General features: G+C 46.6%; 1 protein-coding gene across 1 annotated transcript in view; it reads right to left on the reverse strand.

Moving 5' to 3' along the window:
- Positions 1–25,842, reverse strand: part of LOC126101019 (fibroin heavy chain-like) — a 91,805-nt gene that overhangs the window by 14,872 nt on the left and 51,091 nt on the right. The window contains exons 2-4 of the mRNA XM_049911686.1: positions 4,310–4,531; positions 3,362–3,752; positions 546–896 (exon numbers count right to left, since the gene is read on the reverse strand). Of these exons, the coding sequence (XP_049767643.1) occupies positions 546–896; positions 3,362–3,752; positions 4,310–4,531 (964 nt within the window). The remainder of the gene's footprint in view (positions 1–545; positions 897–3,361; positions 3,753–4,309; positions 4,532–25,842) is intronic.

Genomic DNA, 25,842 nt, shown 5'->3' on the forward strand with positions numbered 1-25,842 from the left:
GCACTCTTTACTGCGTGCAGTCAACTCAGTACAATACTCTCAAGACTACCTTCCGACTTATTAGTCACTGTTTACGGAGAACTTGGACCAACCCAGAGTGTCGACTATATTAAATTAATTTATAGAGTCAAGGTGGGGGGAGACAGCGAAATTATTTTAGACATCACTGTGTTAGGTTGGAAAATCAAGTGGCAAAAATCAAACTTTATCAAAGTTAAGTATCATTTGTAACATATTCTTAATAAATATTATTTGTTGTTTATTACTGTGTTTCCACTATCGCTTGTTATAGTGCTGCCCTATCTAACAACTGTTTCTTTCCAAATCTGCAAATCAGCTACCATTAAGGAACTATAGAAGAGGAACAGTTTTCTCTACCATGGGTGTTTGGGCTGAATTAATACTAGAATTCAGTTACTACATTCGCATCAGTATCATTACGTCATATAAACGTATCTGGCCAAAAGCACCTTACTTGAACCTAACAATGAAAAAGATGCAATGTGCGACGTATGTAGCGGCGAAAGTACTAGGTGTCTTCATACCTGCAGAGTATGAGGCCAGCCTGGAGGCGGCGTAGCCACCAGCGGCGTATCCACCAGCTGCGTAGGCGGGGGCGGTGACGGTGGCTACTGCGGGGGCGACAGCGACGGCGGGGGCGGCAGCGACGGCGACTGCAGGGCCAGAGTACCTGGCGGCGGCGCCCAGGCGTGCAGCGGAGTAGGAGCTGCCGCTGGAGTAGCCGGAGTATCCGGAGTAGCCACCGGCCGAGTAGGCGGCCACTGCCGGGGCGACCGCCTTCACAGCGACTGCGGGGGCGACGGCCTTGTAGGCGATGGCGGGGGCGGCAGTGGCGACGACTGCGGGGGCGGATATCACTGCGGCGGACTTGATTCCTGCAGCAGGTGATGGATCCCCTCAGTGTCAGAACCACCTCTCGCTCTTTTTTGAGACTCACAGGGTAAGTACCCCAGTTCGGATGGCTAAACTGAACAACAAGTGATGAAAAACGTGTCTATTCCACCACCTATCCAGGTCTTATGTCTGTACAATTGGTAGTCATGAAGTTTCATCAACTCTAAATATCGAACTGTGTACTTCGTTACGTATTCACATTTCAATGCGAAACATTTTTCCCACTGACGGATGACTTAGTTACGACCTTGGCTGGAGAAGTCTCAGCGTAATCAACAACACAAACAAAATGTTACATCGTGTGAGATCTCACCATGATATAATATATAATGACGGAAGTAATACGTCTAATTCCATTTGTCTTATTTGTCCACTTGTTTCAAATCACCTTCAAGACATACAAGGGTGCGTTCGGTAACCAACTGCACCACACTGGCGAGAGAATTACCGATGTCTGAACAATGGTTTTTATGTCATCCTTGATTCTCCAATTCTGACCTAGTCTGTTACTTTGAACTGTTTTATTTTATACATGGTATTAATGAGTTTTAATTTACGGTTTATTTTCGGTTTAGTCTTCCCAGTATACTCCCGTGTGAAATATTCCCTCCTCGTAGCTTTACCAACGACAGTCATAAAATTTTTAACTGTCACCTCAAAAACTGAAGCTGTGCCCATGAAGCTTGGCGATGGTGTTAAGTCTTCCCCACATATTCACTCTGTAATGCAACACTTATCTCCCAACGATGGATCACCTGACAGAGGCACTTAAGCTGTTCAGAAAATGTTATTCCCCGAAAATCATCTCGTCATAATTCAGAAGCTTCTGTCACTCAATGGATTCTTCATATGAGGAAAGGGGAAAAATTCATTCAGTGGCTTGTTAGGAGAATGTTGTGTGGGTGGAGGGTTGGGGGTGAGGTGGGTACAAAATTTGATAGCCCAAAGAAGCAAGTGTGACTGTGTATTGTCCAGAATTGGTAGGGACGTTGTCATGGCGCCAATCCTCCTCCTTTGACACCTGTCCGCCATCCTGCGATGATTTTTCTTGATAGTACTCATAACATCGTCAGGAGATTTCAGTAATATGCTGCTCTGACAGTTTGCCCTCTGAGTATAATCTGTTAGCTCCAAACCATGCCAGTCCCAAAACAGGTTGAGCATCACCTTGACTGATGATTGCTCTTTGCCTTTTCTCGATGCTAGTGTGAATCCAAGTGTTTCCACAGTTTGATTTGCTCCTTTCCCTCAGGGTCATAGTGATACACCCAGCACTCGTCCATAGCGATTAGGCGACAGACGAAACCATCTGGTTGGCCTGACACAACTGCTCTCTCTGCTGACTCAGTTTGGAGGGCTTTTTAAATGGGGAAGCAGATATAGGGGTGGTAAGAACAAACATTTAGTAATGCATACTTTATTCATAGCAATTTTTTTACAATTTTGGTGAGTTCGTTGCATGACCTGTTTCTTACTTTCCTGTTAGATTGGGATTTGGTTTCTCCTTCCCACAAACATGTCAATTCTGAGTAAATATATCTAAAAGCCTCCTAACGTTCTTTTACTGTTGAGACAGTGAAGATGATCGACGGAATGACATGCCTGGTGTGCAGTGAACGTCAAAAAGTGTGACTCTACTAGTCATCTGTGACTCGTCAGCTACTACACCTACATACTCTACAATCCATGGTGGATAGTACCTTGTAGTTATACTATCGACTTGCTTTCCTATTTCATTCGTGTAATAAGCTATGGAAAAAATACTGTATCTCTCGTACGTACATCTGCATATCCTCTAATCTCTCCTGTCATATTCTCATTATAAGTATACGAGATATTCGATGGTGACTGCATAATGGTCACACAATCTTCTTCGAATACGGAGTATGTAAATTAACCGAGCAGGGTTTTGAGAGAACAACGTCATATTTCTTCGAAAGACGCCCGTTAAAGTTTCCAAAGCGTTTCTATTACACTGTCATATGGAGGATACAAAGCTGTTACAATCTTAGCAGCTCGTCTCTGAATTCGTTCAAAGTCTGTAGTCACGACTACTTGATAATGACTTCAAAGACAGGAGCAGTAGTGTCTTGTATGTGATTTCCTTTACAGAGGCACTGAAGTTTCCCAGAATGCTTCCAACAAATCCAAGTCTTCCATCCGCCTTCCTTAATATTAATTTTGTGTAATCGTCCCATTCCATCCTGCTTCTTAGATTACCGCCAAATACTTAGAGTATGACAGAATGGAGTTTTTAGAATTGGGAGACAGTCAATCCAGGTGCAAGACTGGCTCTGGACACTTTTGGACATGTCCAGGCCACTATGGTCACAGACAAGACTGCCAGGCTGTTCTTCATGTGAATAAGAGGGTAATTTTATCAGAGGCCTTGGTGTATAAGCTCGAATACGGCAAACGAAAACTTTTCTTGTTGCTGTACGCTCACCTGAACTGTAAGACGATCCTGAGTAGCCAGCAGAGTAGCCAGACGAGTAGCCCCCAGAGTATCCTCCAGAGTAGCCCGTGGCGACGACGGCAGGTGCAGCGGCGACTACAGGAGCGGCGGCGACCACAGGGGCAGCGGCGACTGCGGGGGCGGCCACCACGGACTTAATGGCCGAGGTATAGGAGGTGGCAGCAGATCCCGCATAGGCCCTGCTGGCGCCGGAGTAGCCAGAGTAGCCCGCACTCACCACAGCCGGTGCGGAGTAGGAGGCCACTGCCGGTGCCGAGTAGGCGGCCACTGCAGGTGCTGCGTAGGTCGCCACTGCAGGTGCTGCGTAGGTCGCCACTGCCGGCGCCGAGTAGGCTACTGCAGGGGCTGCCAGAGCTGCCGTCTGCATGCAGACGTGCATTGGGTAAGAAGGGGAGGTTTACATCACCTAAGTTACTGTAGTTAATAATGGTAGAAAATATAATGTTCACTAATGGACCTTCGAGCTATTTGCTACACAGTCTTACTTGCATAGCTGTGAGAATATAATTATGTAACTAATTGGGGCGATGCAGTCATACACTTTCCTTATGCTGTGCTATTGGGGAGAGAGACAGAAAGATGCGGAGTTAGAGGTTGGGAACTTGCTTGTCCTGTAATTTGCAGCTGGTGTTCGTTGAAATTGCAATAAATTTGTAACATCACCTTCTGGAGGTCTCATGAACATTACCCGAAATCACTCTATCTAACTCCTAACTACACAAATGTCAGTGCAGCCACTGTCAGCATGGGAAAGTAGATGCAAGGTGCCCCTAATAGGTGCTGACACAAAGTAACGACAGCTGTGGTGCCGAGGCAATAGAGACGTGAACTATAGCTCTGCTTAGTACTGATATCTCATCTGACTGTCATATTGGATCTCCTAGAGTCGTTGAACAGGTGCAGTGGAACTGAGCTCACCCTGAGAGCGGCGCCGGCCGAGTAGGCTGCGCCGGCGGAGTAGGCGGACCCAGCCGAATAGGAGGAGCCTGCCGAATAGCTGGCCACTGCGGGAGCGGCGACGGCGGCGACTGCGGGGGCGGCGGCCAGTGGCAGGTGTCCGCACTGCGTCGTGTGCGTGTGGTGCGCGAGGTCGTGGTCGTAGTAGGCCGAGGCCAGCGCCAGGGCGCAGCTGAGCATCACCTGCAACAGCCGGGATGCAGAGGTCAGCGATCGCCACCAGAGCCCCAGCAGCAGTGCGGGCCAACTGCTCACTACAGGATGTATGCGCTAGAGCTGACACGTGTTATACAGGACTGTATAGTGTGCTTACCCTGTGTCCCTCCATACCCCATGCAAATGATGCCATTCGCAGAGTATAACACGTCGGTCGGTCGGTACCTATTGGGTCGTCTGACGCCAGAATGGTGGTGCTACAACACTCGTAAAACACTGTACGCAGGGAGAGCTGCGAAGATTCTATAATTCGTGCAGAGACTTGCAGCTGATTCTGCACGTAAAGAAACTGTATACATTCCATATAAATAGATGAAGAGACGCGTTACTTATCGAATACGCTATTGGCGACAAACCTCTGGAAACAGTAAGATACCTAAAGTAGATTGGCCACGTAAAATTAATTGTACGATAAGCAGATGCGAGACTACGAGCGATTCTTGAGTATTATTTTTTAGCCTGAGACCCTTCCTAGATAGGATTAACAGAGAGAGAAGATCGAATGAGAAACGGCTTGTTTCGTCACGGGATCGTTTGCTAAGCATTACCGGGATGCTTGAAAATTCCAGTGGCAAACCTTCAAGACAAATTTATGTAGCACTGAGAGATTTACCGTTGAATTTCTAAGAGCATGTGTAAGAAGGAGAGTCGGGCCGGGCATCATATTACTTTCTCCTATATGTCTCGCGAAATGACCACGACGGCAAAATCAGAGTGTTAGAGATCATACGGAGATTTATCAACAACCATCCTCCCCACGCACCACTAGCCTATGGATCAGGGAAGGGTGGGAACTAAGTGATGCCGGAAGTTCCCTCTGCCGCACACCGTAAAGTCTCTTGAAAAGTATTGACCTAGATGTTAAGTAATTCTAGCTTCTTCTGTCGGTTGCATGCATTTAAAAAGTGACAGAAACTTTGTGATCTGTGTCTTCGCTCCAAAGGAGCTAATTTGAAAGGTGTGTGCACTACAAGATTTAAATTAGACGTAACAATTTTAGTTAATATACGAGGGACGTTCCAAAAGTAAGTTTCGTCCTTGTTTTTGAAAAAAAAAAGATGGTACACTAGGTGACAAACAAACGCCATACGAATCCTCACCCACTGTTGATTCAGCAACGGAAGGGGTATCAGCTGGGGAGGAATGACGCATGCACAAAGCGCCGAAGAAGAGAGAGTAGCAGCAGACCGGCGTGTCAGAGACTATTGGAGGACAAATCATGATGGTATACAGATGCATGCCGACAACATTGTCACCAGTGTAAGTGCGTACTATTATCCAATATGATTGAGCATGTGGGACTAATGTATTCGTCATCTATGCACGCCTACAGACCATGTACGGTAAAGAGGTCATGATGTCTCTTCAAATGGTTTGTCACTGGTGTTGCATGTTCAGAGAAAGAAGGCAGAGTGCGGAGGATAAAAGTCGAAGTGGGCGTCCGTCCACATCAACGAATGAAAGCAACATTGCTGCAGTAGCAGTGGTTTTAGCAGACAGGCTCATTACGGTGTGAGACGTATTGGCCGTGCCCATCACATGCTCCATGATGTGTTGGGTTACCTAAAAGTATTTGCAAGATGGCTGCTGAGGCCTCCTGAACCCAGGTCACAAGGATGCAAGAATAGGGCTCAGCCTCGATCACTTGAAGCGGTACGTAGGAGAGGGAAATGAGTTCCTTTTCGGTATCATCACAGGGGATGAGACGAGGGTGCACCACTTTAGCCCAGAATCCAAGGGTCCCCCAATGATGTGAAAGCATCTCACTTCACCAGCGAGGAAAAAATTCAAATTGTTATCCTCCACTGGAAAGGTTATGGCGATAGTGTTCTGGGACACGGTTGGTGTGATTCTCCAGCACTGGACGATCAATGCGGCACGCTACTACGACAAGCTCACCAAACTCAGATCCAACATTCGACGAAAGAGACGAGGGCTCTTGAGTGAATGTGTTGTGCTCTTGCATGACAACGCAATACCACACACAGGAAGGCACACAGAGGACCAGATTCGACGCTACGTATGGAAGAGACTGGATTACCCGCCCTACAGCCCCGATATTACCCCATAGGAATTTTACCTGTTCCATGTACTGAAAGCTGCACTTTCGGAAAGTCATCTGCAAAACAGTGCTGAGGTTGTGCGGCAATTCCTTGCATGGCAGGGCATCGAGTCTTACCAGAGCGGTTTCTTAAAACTGATTGCACGCTACGACAAGTGTCCCAAGGTCGGTGGCAAATGTGTCGGAAAAATAGTGCAAGGTGTATAGTTCATGGTGCCATGGTGTATTTGTTGTTGGAAATAACGTTTCCATAAGAAAACAAAGACGGAACTTTCGTAACGTCTCTCGTACTTCGGGAACTTTTGGATACCTCCTCGTGGCTGTGACCCGAAGCAGAGCGTCGGCAGATTTGCTATCGTTTACGGTCCGTTCGACCTCCACCGACAATCGGCCTTGACAGCCAGCTGCCACAACACGACAGCTGGGAGTAAGCGAGCACATTGGCCTTGCCTCGCGACTTCTCAATTCATTTGCGCGTGTACTGGCGGTGACGGCGCAGGTGCGCCGACCACCGGCCGCCTTCAGTGGACAGTCGGCGTCTCTGGAATGTCGCTCCAGTCTCGCCGCCGCATTCCAGCTCGCCGCACACCACCTGTCTTCTCCACCTATGACAGACCACCGCCTGCGATGTACTGCCCTATCCCCACCCCCTTTCCTAATGCACCTGCGTGGTCTAAAGGGAAAATTCCTTCTCCAGGAAGTAAGTTTTCTTAGGGCAGCAAACGGAAAGAAAATATCTGATCAAATGTATCCGAACACTTGGATGAAACTCGGAATTGAACACTAGATGTCTCGAGAGGTGGACCCACCAGTATAAAAGGAGGCGAGGAGTACTGTGTTGCCAATAGAGGAGCAGTAATACCAAATGGGCCGGTCAGCAGAGTTCAGTAACTTCGAACTTGGAGTAGTTATTGGAGAGCTCCTGAGTTACAAATGCATCAGGCACATTTCAACCCTTCTAGAGCTATCTAAATCGACTGTTGGTAACGTGACTGTGAAGTGGAAACACGAAAGAAGAAGCACAACTAAACCGACACCTGGCAGACCTCATGCACTGGCGGACAGCAACCGTCTAGCAGTGGAGAGGGTGGCTGTAAAAAATGATGGCACGAAATGAGCGAAAGGAATCATTCGTGACTTCCAAAATGCTACCAGCGGACCAGCTAGCACAACGACTGTGAATTAAAGAATATAAAGTGTGAACCAATATATTGTTTTCTCCTGCGTATATCTCGCGAAAAGTGCATGAAGACATCAGGAAGATTCGAGCCGACACAGAGACTTATCAGCAATCATTCTTCCCTCGCACAATTCGCGATTCGAACAGGAGAAAGTGGAACGGCTATGTACCACCACACACCTTAAGGTGGCACGCGGAGTTCATATGTAGATGCAGATGTTTCGATGCAGTCTGTTTCCTGTTCCGCCTTTTTTCCCCAGGCTCTCTCTGTAACTGTCAATATAGATCTCACGATTCCTCACTGATCAGTCCTCGGGTCTCAGTGTTTGGTTTTCACACGGGGTGTCCATGACACACTGCCGTAAGTCAGAGCCGGTAACACGCATTCATTGCAAACTTCCCCTTTCAGCCACATCGGAAGTGCAGTTTTCGAAACTCTATTCACTGTCCCCAAAAGCGCTCCAAGGCAATCTTTACATTTCTGTTTATTTATTTTACTGCCTACCCAGTTACTCACTTCAACGGCCCAAAATACAAAACCTCGCCAACTGGTTCTGTGATTTTACTGTTAATTTACAGAATTTTCCTTTTTGATACTGTGATTACATACTATTTTAGTCTTATCATAATTGATTTTCACGCCTGCTTTGATCTACTTTATTTGTTCCATTAGTCTTTGAAGTTCACCTATACTAAAGGCAAATAGTAAGAGATTATCACCAGCAAAATTTGCAACCAAAACAACTTCTGTTTAGCGGCACATGCCCAGAACTTCAGCTCTAATGCATTTTCACCAATAGTAATCTATATGTAGCACGTATTTTACAATCTATTCTAATGTCAGCCACTCCCTGACCTACTGTATTCGCTTATTGAGCGGGTGAAATGTAACTACACACATTGCTCTACATGCTCCGTCACTTCTCCTATTGTATTTCTCATGACTGTTTCGTGAGATATAGATGGACACTGTATCAGTCTTACAGAGTCCACTTCGAATAACTCTCTGAGTAGCTGCACGAGCACAACTTCCTCGTCGTTCGAGGTAATCCAGTTTAAGTTCTCCGACCATCTGTGTCGCAATTTCGTATAGGTTCTATGACCGCTTTGCGGCCTTAATGTGCGCCTTTTACTTCCATCAAGCACAGCAATCAGGCTACTTAATGAGAACAGCAGATTGTGGAGCAACAATGGTACTGTAGAATGTTCCACAGTCTATACTTTCTCAGATTCCTCCCAACAAATCTGTCTCTCATCGATAACCATTGACCTCAGGTGTCTGCCTCGTTTCATACCGTTTCGTTTATTGCCTCCAGGTATTTAGACGTGAAAAGCTTTCCATTAGTGCTATAATGTGACTGTAGAACATAATTCCTCTTATTGACTGGCGGCTCCATGGAGTGTCCTGTGCACCACGACCAGATAATGGATATACTTAGAAGGAGAGACAGCATTGGTCGTATTTTTTTGTTTTATTAACCGCAAAATCGATTTTCGGTCACTTAGTGACCATCCTCGCTTGTTGACACCAGCGCCCACCAATTTCAATTGTATATTACAGCACTGAGGATGGTCACTAAGTGACCAAAAATCGATTTTGCGGTTAATAAAACAAAAAAAAATACGACCAATGCTGTCTCTCCTTCTAAATAATTCCTCTTGTTTATACGAATTGTCTTGCTTTTATATACATTTAAGGAGAGGCGCCATTTAGAGTGGAAAGAGTAGATACGTGGTTTTACGTTTTCCTGCAGTCATCCAATGATATTGCAACCTAAGAAATTGACCGATACTGTGAATATAACTTTATGAGAACATATGTGGTCCTAAATGTATCCTTGGAATACACTTGACAGTTACATTGAACACTCTGTTTCTATTACAGCGCACTAGGAGGTCCTGTCAATCGAAACTGGAAGTTTTCACATTTGAGTTACTGAAAACAACAGAAGGAAGATTAAGACTTTAACGTGCTGCCTACGTCAAGGGCATTAGAAACCAGGCACAAGTTTGGATTAGCGAAGGATGAAGAAGTAAATTGGCCGTGCCCTTTCAAAGACAGCATCACAGCACTTAGACTGAGAAATTTAGGACGATAACGGGAAACCTAAATCTGACTGGCTGGACAGGGAGAATTTTAAACTGCCGTCCTGCGCAATATAGGGACTGCCAAATTAAAAACTATATGGTTCCAGAAACCTTTGCAAGTCTCAGACCTCTGTGATGTATATATACAGACTGAAGCGACGAAAGCCGGCCGCTGTGACCGAGCGGTCCGGAACCATGCGGCTGCTATGGTCGCAGGTTCGAATCCTGTCTCGGGCATGGATGTGTGTGATGTACTTAGTTATGTTACGTTACGTTAATCGGGGACCTAGAAACGACGGAGAGGCTCCGTCCCAGCCGCAGCCGCAGTGGTCCTCAACACCACGACGACTACCGCAGTCCACTTCACCCCTCCGCCGCCCCATACCGAACCCAGGGTTATTCTGCGGTTCGAGTGTAGCCTCTATGTTTGCATGGTAGAGTAATGGTGGTGTACGCGTACGTGGAGAACTTGCTTGCGCAGCAATCGCCGACATAGTGTAGCTGAAGCGGAATAAGGGGAACCAGCCCGCATTTGCCGAGGCAGATGGAAAACCGCCTAAAAACCATCCACAGACTGGCCGGCTCAGCGGAACTCGACACAAATCCGCCGGGCGTATTCCTGCCGGGGACCTGGCGCTCATTACCGCCTGGAAAGCCGTGCCTTAGACCGCACGGCCAACCGGGGCGGACTTAGGTTAGTTAGGTTTACTTAGTTCTAAGTCTAGGGGACTGATGACCTCAGATGTTAAGTCCCATAGTGCTTAGAGCCATTTGAATCATTTTTGAAGCGACGAACGAAAATTTACACCGAGAGCAGGATTCGAACCTGGGTGTCCCGCTCGACAGGTAGACGCACTAACCACTGTTCCCCGTCCGAGTTTAAGGGAAATACCAAGTGGGCTGAAACATGAATAGGAATTCTGATTGAGGAGGGAGGCGTGCTAGCGTAATTCGTGCAGTTATGCAAAGCTACTGTGTTAGGGCTGCGTAGTGGTTGGCGCATCTGCCTAGTGAGCAGGGACCTGGGTTCGAATCCCGGCCTTTGTACAAATTTCCATTCGTCACTTCAGTCTGCTTAAACACATAAGGGCTGTGTCTTACGACATCGCCAAGCCACACGGTTAGCAGAAAGTGGTTCGAATCCCGGCCTTTGTACAAATTTTCATTCGTCACTTCAGTCTGCATAAACACATGAGGATTATGTCTTACGACATCGCCAAGCCACTCGGTTAGCAGAAAGTGGTTCGAATCCCGGCCTTTGTACAAATTTTCATTCGTCACTTCAGTGTGCATAAACTCATAATCTTACGACATCTCCAAGTCGCTCGGTTGGCAAAGTGGTTCGAATCCCGGCTTTTGTTCAAATTTTCATTCGTCACTTCAGTCTGCATAAACACATAACGGCTGTGTCTTACGACGTCGCCAAGCCACTCGGTTAGCAGAAAGTGGTTCGAATCCCGACCTTTGTACAAATTTCCATTCGTCACTTCAGTCTGCATAAACACATAAGGGGTGTGTCGTACGACATCTCCAAGCCGCTCGGTTAGCAGAAAGTGGTTCGAATCCCGGCGTTTGTACAAATTTTCATTCGTCACTTCAGTCTGCATAAACACATGTGGACTGTGTCTTCCGACATCGCCACGCCGCTCGGTCAGCAGAAAGTGGTGAGAAGAATGGACGGGTCCTTCTCTGTGAAGGAGGTAATTAGAGTAATTAGGCCGTGTAGATCAGCGCCAGTGGCGGTAGCAGCTGCGGCTATAAATATGAATTAGCCGGCGAGCGGCGGCGCCGCGACCGCAGCGCCCCTGGCCGCGACCTTGCCGCCCTGGTCAGTGACTCTGTGGGCGAAGGGGAAGGCCGCGCCCGGCCCGGTACGGCCCCCGTGCGCATGCGCAGGGCGCGCGGCCTTGGCGGCGGCACCTGCTCCACGCTCCACTCCGCTGTCCGCAGGCGCGTAACCACAAACTGGGGCTGCCGGCAGAGGCTGCGCCGCTGAACTTGCGACTGTCATGGCACCGCAAAAGCCATGAGAAAAGTGGCAGCCTTTATGGAATGGATAAGTGACTCAGAACTTGTCAGTAAAGGTAAACACGTTTCTAGGAACAGCAATACGCCTTTATTAGAGTCATTCGTCTTTTTGATCTGCAGCTGTTGTATTTTCTGTTCCGCCTTTTTGCAAACACACCAAAAATGTGTGGAATCTTATGGGACATAACTGCTAAGGTCATCAGTCCCTAAGCTTACACACTACTTAACCTAAACTATCCTGAGGACAAACACACACACACGCATGCGCGAGGGAGGACTCGAACCTCCGCCGGGATCAGCCACACAGTCATGACTGCAGCGCCTCCGACCTCTCGGCAAATCCCGCGCGGCTGCAAACACGCAGTTTTTACTGAAGAGGAGAGATTTGTTAACTTTGAGTACAGATTTAAGAGCCAGGAAGTAGTTTCTGAAAGTATTTGTATGGAGTGTAGCCATGTATGGAAGTGAAACATGGACGATAAACAATTCGGACAAGAAGAGAATAGAAGCTTTCGAAATGTGGTGCTACAGAAGAATGCTGAAGATTATATGGGTAGATCACATAACTAATGATGAGGTACTGAATAGAATTGGGGAGGAGTTTGTGGCACAACTTGACAAGAAGAAAGGACTGGTTGGTAGGACATGTTCTGAGGCATTAAGGGATCACAAATTCAGCATGGGAGGGCAGCGTGGAGGGTAAAAATCGTGGAGGGAGACCAAAGAGATGAATACACTAAGCAGATTCAGAAGGATGTAGGTTGCAGTAAGTACTGGGAGATGAAGAAGCTTGCACAGGATAGAGTAGCATGGAGAGCTGCATCAAACCAGTCTCAGGACTGAAGACCACAACAACAACATGTTTCAGCACCTCTGTGCCATCATCAGTGGGTTTTTGTTTATTGAAAACTTTAAAAAGCGAACACATTTTAGATAGACTAACAAAGTGAGGCCCAAAGAATTTTTTGTTCGTTTTGCTTCTTACCATGATTTTACACTAAGTGGTTTCGGAGGGCTAACTGTATAGCGTCCTGCACTGACAGCTTGTCATCCCCAAACCGAACGATGTAAATGTGAATTTCATCATCGAGTTAACACATCCCTTGATTAAAATAAATAAATAAAATAAAATAGCTGGAGCTATGCAGTAGGATTGTTGGACTAAATTTACGTCTGCTGACGTCGTTCTTCGTAATGTACATTCTATGCACTAGGAACGTAGAGGCCGAGCATGACTCCCTTTTAGCATAGCGTGTTATATTCTTAATACCTTCCGTACCCGCCAGGGTAGCCGAGAGCGCTAATGCGCTGCTTCCTGGACTCGGGTAGGCGCAGCGGCCCCGGCACATCGAGGGCCGATGTGCCGGCCAGCCTGGATGTGGTTTTTAGGCGGTTTTCCACATCCCGCTAGATGAATACCGGGCTGGTCCTCATGTTCCGCCTCAGTAAGAGGGCTCGCAGACATTTGAACACATTCGCACTATTCCATGGATTACACTCGACACAGACAGTTGAGGTACACTAATTCCGTCCCGGGGGGTACGGGGTGGCGGCAGGAGAGGCATCCGGCCACCTCTTAACCATTAACATGCCAAATCCGATTAACGATGGCTGACCCTGCGTCACTGCGGGACAAGGCTCAAGCGATAGAATTCTTAATACCTTCCTTTAGTTACAAATTTCTGCTGTAATTACTGAAACAGGTTTTATCAACTTATTTGCGGAACAGTACTGTAGCACTGTGAAGACGAATGAAGTCGTGTTACAAACTGCAGTCACTTGTTGCATGTTGTTAGAAGTTAGTTATGTCGTTCGTTTATCAAATGTACGTCCATTTATCACAGTGTTGAATCGTGTCAATGTGGTACATTTCTCAGTGTACTACACGCTGCACTGTGCATTTGTAAATACATTTAAGAGAAAGTTGATAATTCACTAATTTTGTATCGAACATTATTTATGTCGATCGTGGTATGCAAACGTGAGTCCTACCATGGTTCCAACGGGCGAAGAATTGTAGAACAGCATGCCATTTGGTATTTGGTGACAGCTTTCGACAATTGCACAAATGACCGGTGTTATTTTTAAGGATACAGATACCGTTACTCCTACGCTGTATCATCTCTGCTGGACCCAAGAGCACTGGAAGCGCGAGTTGGGGTATGGAAACGTTTGCGCGAATAGGGGCGCCAAATATTTACACTATAATTAATATTGTGCCGTATAGAACAGTACAGTTTTCTTTACGGCGACCGAACGGAATCGAAAAGGCGATGGTTAATTTGTAGTGGAGAAAATGAGTAGGTGTCTGTGGATGTATTCTGGGTAGAACATTCACGAACTCAGTACAAACCCAGTGTTAATCACAAACTATATAATTTTAAGATTCCTTTTCTACCATAATTAGTCTTTTACCCACGGCTCTGCCCCCGCATATCTCTCTGTCAATCTCCTGTTTTGATGACTCAAACAAACCTATCCACTTCTGTGGCTCTTATCTATAAACCGCACTATTTGATATTGGTCCCGTACACTTGAGGAATCTCTGTAGAGCGGGTCACATGAGTGGCAAATCTCATTCGTATACTGATTGCGTTTTCCCAGTATCCTAGCAAAGAATTGAAATTTGCCCCCTGCTTCACCTACATCTGTGCCTCTGTGATCGCCCCATTTCATATTCACAAAAATTGCTATACCCACGCATTTGTATGGGTTGCCTGATTCTAATCGTGAATCATTGATATTGTTGTCATAGTAAACTTCGGTTTTTCGCTGTTTGAAGTACACAGTTTTAAATATATGTGTTTTTGAAACGAGTTGCTATTCGTTGGCCATACAGATTTAAGATTCCCGTGATTTCCCTAAATCGCTGAAGGTTAATGCCGCGATAGTTCCTTTGGCAAGGCACAGCTGACTTTCTTCACCATCTCCCTTTCCGGAACTGTGCTCCATCTTTAATAACCTCGTGTCAAGGTGACGTGGAACCCCAAACTCTGATTTCAGAGGCATAGCTGGTGGTAACAAAGGCGCAGTGGGAGGTTTCGGTGCTGTCCTCTTCCCTCGCTGCCGAGGATTCGTGTCGGGGCTCTGTGGTGACGGAACCGGTTCGCGCCCAGTCCTCAGACGCTGGCGCCCGTGTTGCGTCCCGGAATATCGTGGCGCTGCCGCGGCGGCTGTCAGCTCTGACAAATAGTTGCCGCTACCGCAGGCCCTCCTCCTTTTTTCGCCCGTTCTCTGCACCAACCTGGGGGCTGCCGTGACGGGACCGACAGCCGATTACCGACGGCGGACCTCCTGCGATAGACCTACGGCGAAGCGTCACCGTTTCTGTGCCGTGACTTGCTCCTCAGGGCGCTGTCAGCAAGTTCAGCATTCCTTTACTTCTGAGCTGCGTCACGACAATTTGGCTGATAGTTGCAATGAAGCACTCGAGATACACTACTAGCCATTAAAATTGCTACCCCTCGAAGATGACGCGAAATTTAACCGACAGGAAGAAGATGCTGTGACAGGCAAATCATTAGCTTTTCAGAGCATTCACACAAGGTTGGCACCGGTGGCGACACCTACAACGTGCTGACACGAGGAAAGTTTCCAACACAAACAGCAGTTGACCGGCGTTGTCTGGTGAAACGTTGTTGTGATGCCTCGTGTAAGGAGGAGAAATGCGTACCATCACGTTTCCCACTTTTATAAAGGTCGGATTGTAGCCTATCGCGATTGCGGTTTATCGTATCGCGACACTGCTGCTCGCGTTGGTCGAGGTCCAATGATTGTTAGCAGAATATGGAATCGGTGGATTCAGGAGGGTAATACGGAACGCCGTGCTGGATCCCAACGGCCTCTTATCACTAGCAGTCGAGATGACAGGCATCTTATCCGCATGGCTGTAACGGATCGTGCAGCCACGTCTAGATCCCTGAGTCAACAGATGGTAACGTTAGCAAGACAACAACCATCTGCACGAACAGTTCGACGACGTTCACAGCAGCATGGACTATCAGATCGGAGACCATGGCTGCGGTTACTCCTGACGCTGTATCACAGACAGGAGCGCCTGCGATGGTGTACTCCACGACGAACCTGGGTGCACGAATGGCAAACGTCATTTTTTCGAATGAATCCAGGTTCTGTTTACAGCATCATGATGGTCGCATCCGTGTTTGGCGACATCGCGGTGAACGCACATTGAAACCGTGTATTCGTCATCGCCATACTGGCGTATCACCCGGCGTGATGGTATGGGGTGCCATTGGTTACACGTCTCGGTCACCTCTTGTTCGCATTGACGGCACTTTGAACAGTGGACGTTACATTTGAGATGCGTTACGACCCGTGGCTTTACCCTTCATTCCATCCCTGCGAAACCCTACATTTCAGCAGGATAATGCACTACCGCATGTTGCAGATCCTGTACGGGCCTTTCTGGATACAGTAAATGTTAGACTGCTGCCCGCACATTCTCCATATCTCTCACCAATTGAAAACGTCTGGTCAATGGTGGCCGAGCAACTGGCTCGTCACAATACGCCTGTCACTACTCTTGATGAACTGTGGTATAGTGTTGAAGCTGCATGGGCAGCTGTACCTGTACACGCCATCCAAGCTCTGTTTGACTCAATGCCCAGGCGTATCAAGGCCGTTATTACGGCCAGAGGTGGTTATTTTGGGTACTGATTTCTCAGGATCTATGCACCCAAATTGCGTGAAATTGTAATCACATGTCAGTTCTAGTATAATATATTTGTCCAATGAATACCCGTTTATCATTTTCATTTCTTCTTGGTGTAGTAATTTTAATGGCCAATAGTGTAATTTACTGTTTGTGACGGAGACATCCTGCGAAGCGTGAGGATTTCTGCACCGCAACTTACTTTCAGAGCGCTGTCAGCGGACTGTCATTGCTTCACAAGTCCAGCACTCCGTTACATCCGAGCTTCGTAACGACGATTCGGCTGGTAGCTGCAATGAAGCACTCGAGGCGGTTTACTGATTATGACGCTGAACTCGTTAGTCGCTATGTTCTGAATACCCTTTCAAGGAGTTCAGCAGGAAGAGAAATAGTGTTTTTGAATCTGCTGGTTACCAGGTTGTGTGCGAATCTGGCGAAACGCAGGCCTGCAGGGTACAAGACGTGGCACAATGTGCAATTTCGCTGATCAGTCCGGAAGACATGTAACTGCGGGAGGGGTGGCTGGCCGTGAGGTACAAGAAAGTGGGGGCTGGTCACTGCGAGGAATGAAGCTAGCACGACGCCGCCACTGCGAATAGGGCACTGTCCCCAACACATGTCTTCATACTTCGGCGACAGGGCCTTCCCATCACCGTCCCCGCGGCCTAAGATTTCTGCGTGATGCAGCTGAGTATACGCCTCATTTTCTGTGTGCAACCAGCGTTAAATTACGCTATCTTCTTCAGGCAAGTGATCATAGGAAGGATCGCTGTGTTAAAAAGAAATCTGAGGATACCAATGACTGAATGTTGGCCTCTATTTCGACCGTACAAGCGGTGGGATTCTTCCTACAAGTCCGTCAGGGGGCATAAAGATGATGTAATGTAAAGCTGAAACTGGCAGCACAGATAAAATAAAACTGGAAGCTTAGACAGTTGGAGGTACTTTTATTTGACGTTTAAGTGCATCTGAGGCGGAAATTGGACTCTAGGAAGACCTGCCCACTAGGGATAAAAGTAAACTTTCGGGTTCGTATGGCCTAACCGATTTCCAGCGAACAAAACCTGAAACTTTCGACTGAACGTTCCACACTCCTAAATAGAGTGAAAGATTCAGACGCAATATTTGGTCTGAAGACCACATGGCCGCCGGCCAGAGTGGCCGTGCGGTTCTGGGCGCTGCAGTCTGGAGCCGAGCGCCCGCTACGGTCGCAGGTTCGAATCCTGCCTCGGGCATGGATGTGTGTGCTGTCCTTAGGTTAGTTAGGTTTAATTAGTTCTAAGTTATAGGCGACTGATGACCTCAGAAGTTAAGTCGCATAGTGCTCAGATCCATTTGAACCATTTGAACCACCACATGGCCCTGCTGGAAATGTGTACCCTCAAGTTCGTACGGTCGGAGGACCGGCTCACATTGCCAATTACAGGAAACCTGCAGTTCAACGTAGAGCCCGAAGCACGGTGCATTACCAGAGTTGGAAATTACAGTAACATTCCAGCACCCGCTGACATTCAAACGGAAATGATAGATAAACTCCAGTGAAAGACTCTGCAGGAGAGACGCTCACTAGCTCGGTACGGGCTTTTGTCAAAGTTTCGAGAACATACCTTCACCGAAGAGTCAAGCAGTATATTGCTCCCTCCTACGTATACCTCGCGAAGAGACCATGAGGATAAAATCAGAGAGATTAGAGCCCACACAGAGGCATACCGACAATCCTTCTTTCCACGAACAATACGAGACTGGAATAGAAGGGAGAACCGATAGAGGTACTCAAGGTACCCTCCGCCACACACCGTCAGGTGGCTTGCGGAGTATGGATGTAGATGCAGATGTAGAAACCTCTGAGTTAAGAGTTTGGCATATGACGCTCGTCCGGCTACGAACAGCATAGCATTGGACAGAGAGTACTAAGTCGTTGGATATGATGAAAGGGTATATGGGTGGGGCTTTGCAGTGAGGAACCAGTCAAGCGTTCGCGACCCAGAAAAAAAGCTAAAGAAAATCCAATCAGCATGACCGAAAATGGTTTTTTTTAAAAAAAAGTCAGTGTCCCAACCAGTGGAACGAGTGAGTTCGCGCAGTGGCAATTCACGGGAGTCGCATTCGGGAGAACGACGGCTCTGATCCCCGTCCCGCTATCCAAATGTGGGTTTTATATGATTTGCCTAAATAGCTTAGGGAAAATATTGGGACAATCTCACCAAAAAGGTTTTTTCCCCATCTTTTCCAAATCCGAGATTGGGCTCCAGTAACCTCATCGTCGGCGTTGTATTACACTCCTATCTTCATTCCTGACTAAGTAATGAAATGTGAAGAGGACGAGTTGGAAACAGAGAAATAGAGGAGAGATAGATAGATAGATAGATAGAGGGAGAGAGACGGAGAGTGAGAGAGAGAGAGAGAGAGAGAGAGAGAGAGAGAGAGAGAGAGAGGCAGAGACACAGAGAGAGAGAGAGAGAGAGAGAGAGAGAGAGAGTGAGAGAGAGAGAGAGAGAGTGAGAGAGAGAGAGAGAGAGAGAGTGGGTTTGGAAGGTGGGAGCAGGCGGAACTTGAACTTACTTGCTAGAGAGCTGTGGTAGTTAATATTCTAAAGCGCTCCCCAGTGATGAAGACAGTGAAAGAGCATTCACGTACATGCATCCAAATGCGAGTACACGAGATAAATGGTCGACAGCTGGTTGACACATTATGCATTAGCGCGCTATCTGTAACTTCTCAATAACCTCGTCGGTTACTTGTCTTCTGCGATGCAATTTCCCGGCGCATTAAAAGAAATGACTCTGCTTCTCTGCAGCGGGAAATCCCCTTAGCTGCAGCGGGGGCAAGGGAAGGAAAAAAAAAGGTGTCGTTGAGAATGGCCGGCATATCGCGTGTGGCGGACAGCGGATAAATGGAGCGCAGTTAGAGCTGACACGGTCGCAGCGAGGCGCGCGCCGTAACGGGTGCTGAGAAACGACCGCCCGTGCGATATTAAGCGCCGCTCGTGGCCGAAGCTGCGTTTCTGGAGATGGCGATAACGCGGAGGTGAGAAATACGGCTGGCCCGGGCGGCAGGGGTCGGCGACACGTCTCGCGGGGGACGAAGCCTCGCGTGCCCCAGCACTCTGCCGCACCAAAGCTCGTGGGGTGGTATTTCCGAAACCAGCAAAGCAGCTCATTCCACTCAAGAATGTTACACGCATCTATCTTCTCGGATGCTGACCTGACAGTATTAAGAGCAACGTCTGAATCTTCGCATAAGACGCAGTTAGTGAAAAAAGCCGCGGAAATGTTCAGATTTTGATCAGGTTTCACAGTGGTACAAATATGGCCAACTTGCTTTAAATGTCCAGAAATGAAAAATTGTGCACATCAAAAAACGAAAACAAACGTAGTAGCCTGATGACTACAATACTAATGATTCACGTTGTAATGGTTCTTTATTTACGTGACAATTACGGCACTCCAACCCCAGTTCTCGATACCAGTAATATCGAACTACTTTTCTGCGAAGTAACACACACATTTTTGTGACAATATTCAAGTGGTTCAACTGGCTCTGAGCACTATGTGACTTAACATCTATGGTCATCAGTCCCCTAGAACTTAGAACTACTTAAACCTAACTAACCTAAGGACATCACACACATCCATGCCCGAGGCAGGATTCGAACCTGCGACCGTAGCAGTCGCGCAGTTCCGGACTGAGCGCCTAGAACCGGTGACAATATTCACATTTGGTTTTATTAATGTATAGGTACTCCGATGTATCGATATATTACAGTGATGTGATTCTTGTGTGTATTCATTTCTGTGAGACTGTCATAATCTTTGACTTACTTGTAACCGTTTTGGCGCGGATGCACACAGAGCAGTCTCTGTTTCACTTTGCAGAAGTTAAGTTGTTCTTTCGCTTTGTAAAAGAACCGGCTGGTCCCGGTGGAGGTTCGAGTCCTCCCTCGGGCATGGGTGTGTGTGTTTGTCCCTAGGATAATTTAGGTTAAATAGTGTGTAAGCTTAGGGACTGATGATCTTAGCAGTTAAGTCCCATAAGATTTCACACACATTTGAACATTTTTTTTGTAAAAGAACAGTCAAGTCTTGTGTTTGGTTAAAGTGGAAATTAAATATATGAAGATTGATACAAAACTGTTTTCTTGATGATGTGACAATGAAGAAGTAGTATATGTGAATTTACAAGAAGTTTAATGAAAATGGGGATCGTGAACGCCAAGTCAAAAATTATTTCTACCATACCATTGTTCTGATCTAGGATTGTTTCATCAAGAATTTCCTGCAAAACGCATTTGTTAGGCCTTGAAATATTGCTGAAATACAGATCTGGACCTTCTAGCAGTCAAAGTGGAATCACCCTAGAATCAACAAGATGAACCATAACAACTTCGACGAAATCTACGTGGGAATCCATTCAACGTAAGTACCAAAATTAATGACTTTTTTACAGTGACTTCATTATTTCCATTCTGACGATACCATCCACAGTCAATAACTTTGTTGTCACCCGATAAAGCGAACATACGCTGCGTGAGCAACATTATTAATCTGATTTCTAACCTACTTTGCAAGTAGTGGTATTGTTAGAAAGTACACAATCAATCAACTCGTACAAAGACTTGGCTGTAACAATATGTAGTGATATGAAATGGAATGATCACTAGCTCAGTTGTAGATAAGGTTGGACAAAATTTCTGCAGACACTCAGACATTATGTACTCACTAGCTGTAAGCCGTAGCTTCATAACTTAAATAACGGCCTGTGCAACCTGTCGCTTTTAGTGGGAAATGGCTGATAGACTTATATTGGGTGGTGTATGATCAACAGTGGGCGAGGAAGGGAGTACGTAAGGAAATATGAAAAACTGCAACCAGCGAAACTAGCGCCGAGTATTTTTGGAAATCAGCTGCTCACTAAGTCACGGCCTACTTGCACCCAGAGTGTCCTGGTCCACCGCAAAAGCTCCCTTCGAATTAAAGTCCACTCTCACTCGTTCATCCAGTGCTTGACCACTTGAACAGTCGCTCCAGGCTATGGGTACGACTCTGAACTTTTGTAGGGTTCAGTTCGTACCTGTTGTGTATTTTTCTGCTTATAGGTTCGATAAGAAGAGCCAACGACCATGTGCAGTAAGCCGTGTGCCCACTATTAAGGTTAATGGTGTGTCTGAAAGAGAACCAAAGTAGATGGGGTCGTGATTTCGTGCTACTTGAAAAAGAAATCAAAGTATTGCTGTGGACTGCTAAAGAATAAAGGTTGTAAGGCGCCTACTTCGAACGAACGTTAATGTGAAGTTTCAGAGAACACACGGTTACATCGAATCAGGCGAAGAAGACGCTGCGAGATGAAAGCATCCCGACTTCTAAAATATATTTGGAAAGAAGACCGAAGCGATGAATGAAAACTTGTACTAAGGTGGAATTCGAATCTGGTTTTCCTCTTCACTATTGTCTGTGCAGTTGTGAAAATCCACTGTATCAGACAGCGGGAAGTAGAAAAAGGATAAAATAATAAAAAGGTGAGCCCGCATCTCGTGGTCGTGCGGTAGCGTTCTCGCTTCCCACGACCGGGTTCCCGGTTTCGATTCCCGGCGGGGTCAGGGATTTTCTCTGCCTCGTGATGGCTGGGTGTTGTGTGATGTCCTTAGGTTAGTTAGGTTTAAGTAGTTCTAAGTTCTAGGGGACTGATGACCATAGATGTTAAGTCCCATAGTGCTCAGAGCCATTTGAATAAAAAGGTGATTTGACTCCATTAATTAACTACTGCACGTCAGTTCTTCACTAATTTTAATTGATAGCCCTGTCGAGGGTATTCTGCGTCCAGTTTCCACTTCCCAAAAGGTAAATGCGCCCCGTGGCAATGTATTGTGGTATTTGCTATTTGTCTGTCTGTGTTATAGATTAGACACTGGAGAATCAATTCCCGCTTCAAACGCGGTTTCGGGTCAGAAGACAAACTGACGGTTCACTGGACCTTATTCTCTCCTTTCCTCCAAAGAACATCATATCCTTTTGCTTTGGGCAGACATTAACAGTTCAGTGCGTTCTGCTTTTGTGTCTCTGAAAAAGCTGTGGGTACTGCTATCAAACAACAAATGTCATCTCATCATACAAGGTAGACACAACTGATCAGTCGCTACCGTCTCCTTTCTACCATACAGATTTCATAAATTGGTCATTCAGGTGTGTCTTTGAATGCACAGTATCATCTCTATAGGCGAACACCTTTAACTCAACACAAATATTCTGAGTAGGAGCGATATCCTGACAAACGATGGAAACTAACTGGTGGCTGGTTCAGTGTGGGTCGTGTGTAGTGATTAGCTCATCTGCCGAGCGAGCAAGAAATCCGTGTTCGGGCCCGTACCTTGGTACAAATTTTCATTCACCGCTTCAGTCTACGTGTGTACATCATACATATTTGAGATTTGAAAAGCTCTCTGGAACCATATAGTTCCTTTCGACATTTCGAAGAATTTCGTGACCTGCACGATCAAGGCTGATTTACTGAAATGCAAGAACAGGAAGCAACAAAAAGCATGTTGTAAAAAGGCCGAGGCAAACCGCACAGATATCAGAAAAAAACTGTGACTGCCTCTGATAGAATAGAACAGATTATCATAATTTCCGATTGTAATAATTATGGCATCACAGTTGTTATTCGAGTATCTCAGGCCTCTTTATCAAGCGTTACTATAAAGTAGAACTCCACTTAAGGGGCTCGCACCTGCCGGATAAGTTACGAATTTCGGACAGAGGGACTACCAGACATTCCCTTGACTCTTCCCGGGAGCAAATTTCACTAGTTGCAGTTTACAGGAAATTGTATGTATCTGTGTAGATTCACGTATGTCAAAATCGGAATTTAAATCCATGATTTACGTTCATTTACGATCTTTGTCTTTTCGCTTAACCACTTACAGCGAATGTTAGGATGGATCTTTAAATACAGCCACAGTCGCTTGCCTTCTCAGTCCTACACCTGGTTAAGAGTGTTTTCGGATACCAACAACCCCAGTGTCGTCGCGGTTTCAACATCCCTCCCCTCTGCCGATCGGTCCTCCGTAAACGGAAGACAGTAACACTGCAGCCGATAATTAACGGGTAGTAGGCGGAGCCTGGGCCCTGGGTTATCTGCGCCAGCGGTCTAGACTGCGGAAACTCGACATACGCCTTGCGTCTACGGCGGGAGTGACGTTAACTGCGACGGCGCGATGCCGACTGCCAGCTGCGTCATGATCTTGCAGAGAACGCGCTTAGAGTGACAGGGTCAAATGTTCGCCGGAAACCATGACAGTACGCCACATAGCTTGGTCACGGTGGCTCGACTTCATTACCCACTTGTTTGCGGAATGCGAGCCACAACTTTCCTGTGTTTAAAGACGATTCCTGCATTGCATCTTTTACCAATTACCGAAAACTACGCGTTATTGTCAACTGCATTTATTCTCTGGCTATTACCATTACAAATCTGTATCTAGAACAATACTGGAAACAAAAGATGCAAAGAAGAGCAGTGTGTTGCGACAATGCTAGAGCATCACTGAGTTCTCATCTACTCCCAACAGCAGACGATGCTCAATAGGCATACTGGTACGGAGTAGCTTGATGTTGACTTTCCGATCGTAGACGATCTAAGAAAAAAATTTGGAAATTTGTGGTAAGTTCCTATGGGATGAAGCTGCTGAGGACATTGGTCCCTAGGCTTACGCACTACTTAATCTAACTTAAACTAATTTGCGCTAAGGACAACACACACACACACCCATTCCCGAGAGAGGACTCGAACCTTCGAGGGGAGAGCCGCGCGAATCGTGGCAAGGCGGCTAAGACCGTGCGGCTACCCCGCGCGGCACGATCCAAGAGAAACGCAGAAGGAACATCGCGGTTTAAGTTTCTATTAACAAGGAAGTCATCAGAAACGGAGTACAACTTAGCACGTTGTCCTCGATGGTGATTGTTCATCGGAGGTGAGGGTATCATCTGGAGTGCCCCAGGGAAGTGTGGTAGGTCCGCTGTTGTTTTCTATCTACGTAAATGATCTTTTGGATAGGGTGGATAGTAATGTGCGGCTGTTTGCTGATGATGCTGTGGTGTACGGAAGGTGTCGTCGTTGAGTGACTGTAGGAGGATACAAGATGACTTGGACAGGATTTGTGATTGGTGTAAAGAATGGCAGCTATCTCTAAATATAGATAAATGTAAATTAATGCAGATGAATAGGAAAAAGAATCCCGTAATGTTTGAATACTCCATTAGTAGTGTAGCGCTTGACACAGTCACATCGATTAAATATTTGGGCGTAACATTGCAGAGAGATATGAAGTGGGACGAGCATGTAATGGCAGTTGTGGGGAAGGCGGATAGTCGTCTTCGGTTCATTGGTAGAATTTTGGGAAGATGTGGTTCATCTGTAAAGGAGACCACTGATAAAACACTAATACGACCTATTCTTGAGTACTGCTCGATCGTTTGGGATCCCTATCAGGTCGGATTGAGGGAGGACATAGAAGCAATTCAGAGGCGGGCTGCTAGATTTGTTACTGGTAGGTTTGATCATCACGCGAGTGTTACGGAAATGCTTCAGGAACTCGGGTGGGAGTCTCTGGAGGAAAGGAGGCGTTCTTTTCGTGAATCGCCACTGAGGAAATTTGAGGCTGACTGCCGCCAACTTACATTTCGCGGAAAGACAACAAAGATAAAAGAGATTAGGGCTCGTAGAGAGGCATATGGGCAGTAATTTTTCCCTCGTTCTGTTTGGGAGTGGAACAGGGAGAGAAGATGCTGGTTGTGGTACGAGGTACCCTCCGCCACGCACCGTATGGCGGACTGCGGAGTACGTATCTAGATGTAGATTTGAGGCTAGGGAAGGCAATCGACCTTGACTAAAAGAAGTTGGTAGGAAACGTTCTGAGGCATCAGGGAATCATCAATTTAGCATTAAAGAGAAGTTGGGTGGGGGTGGGAGGTGGGGGGGGGGACATTGTAGAGGAAGACCAAGAGGCGAATAGATTTTGTATGCAAGAGAATGGGCAATAATATGGTGTATTGGAATCCTGAATAAAACCAACCTGATTTTAGAAAATAATGTATGGCGTTTCTTACTGAACGACCCGCGTAGAACTGTCCACGTTAGATATATTCTAAATACAAATACGTGGCTTGCGAAATTTTGATATGTCAGATTCTTATTAGTGACCTTTTTCTGGTTGCATAACGTCTTTCCTGTAGCACGTCCCACTACTGACTGCT

The sequence above is a fragment of the Schistocerca cancellata genome, chromosome 9 (genome assembly GCF_023864275.1).
Source record: "Schistocerca cancellata isolate TAMUIC-IGC-003103 chromosome 9, iqSchCanc2.1, whole genome shotgun sequence".
In the NCBI taxonomy this organism is placed as follows: Eukaryota; Metazoa; Arthropoda; class Insecta; order Orthoptera; family Acrididae; genus Schistocerca; species Schistocerca cancellata.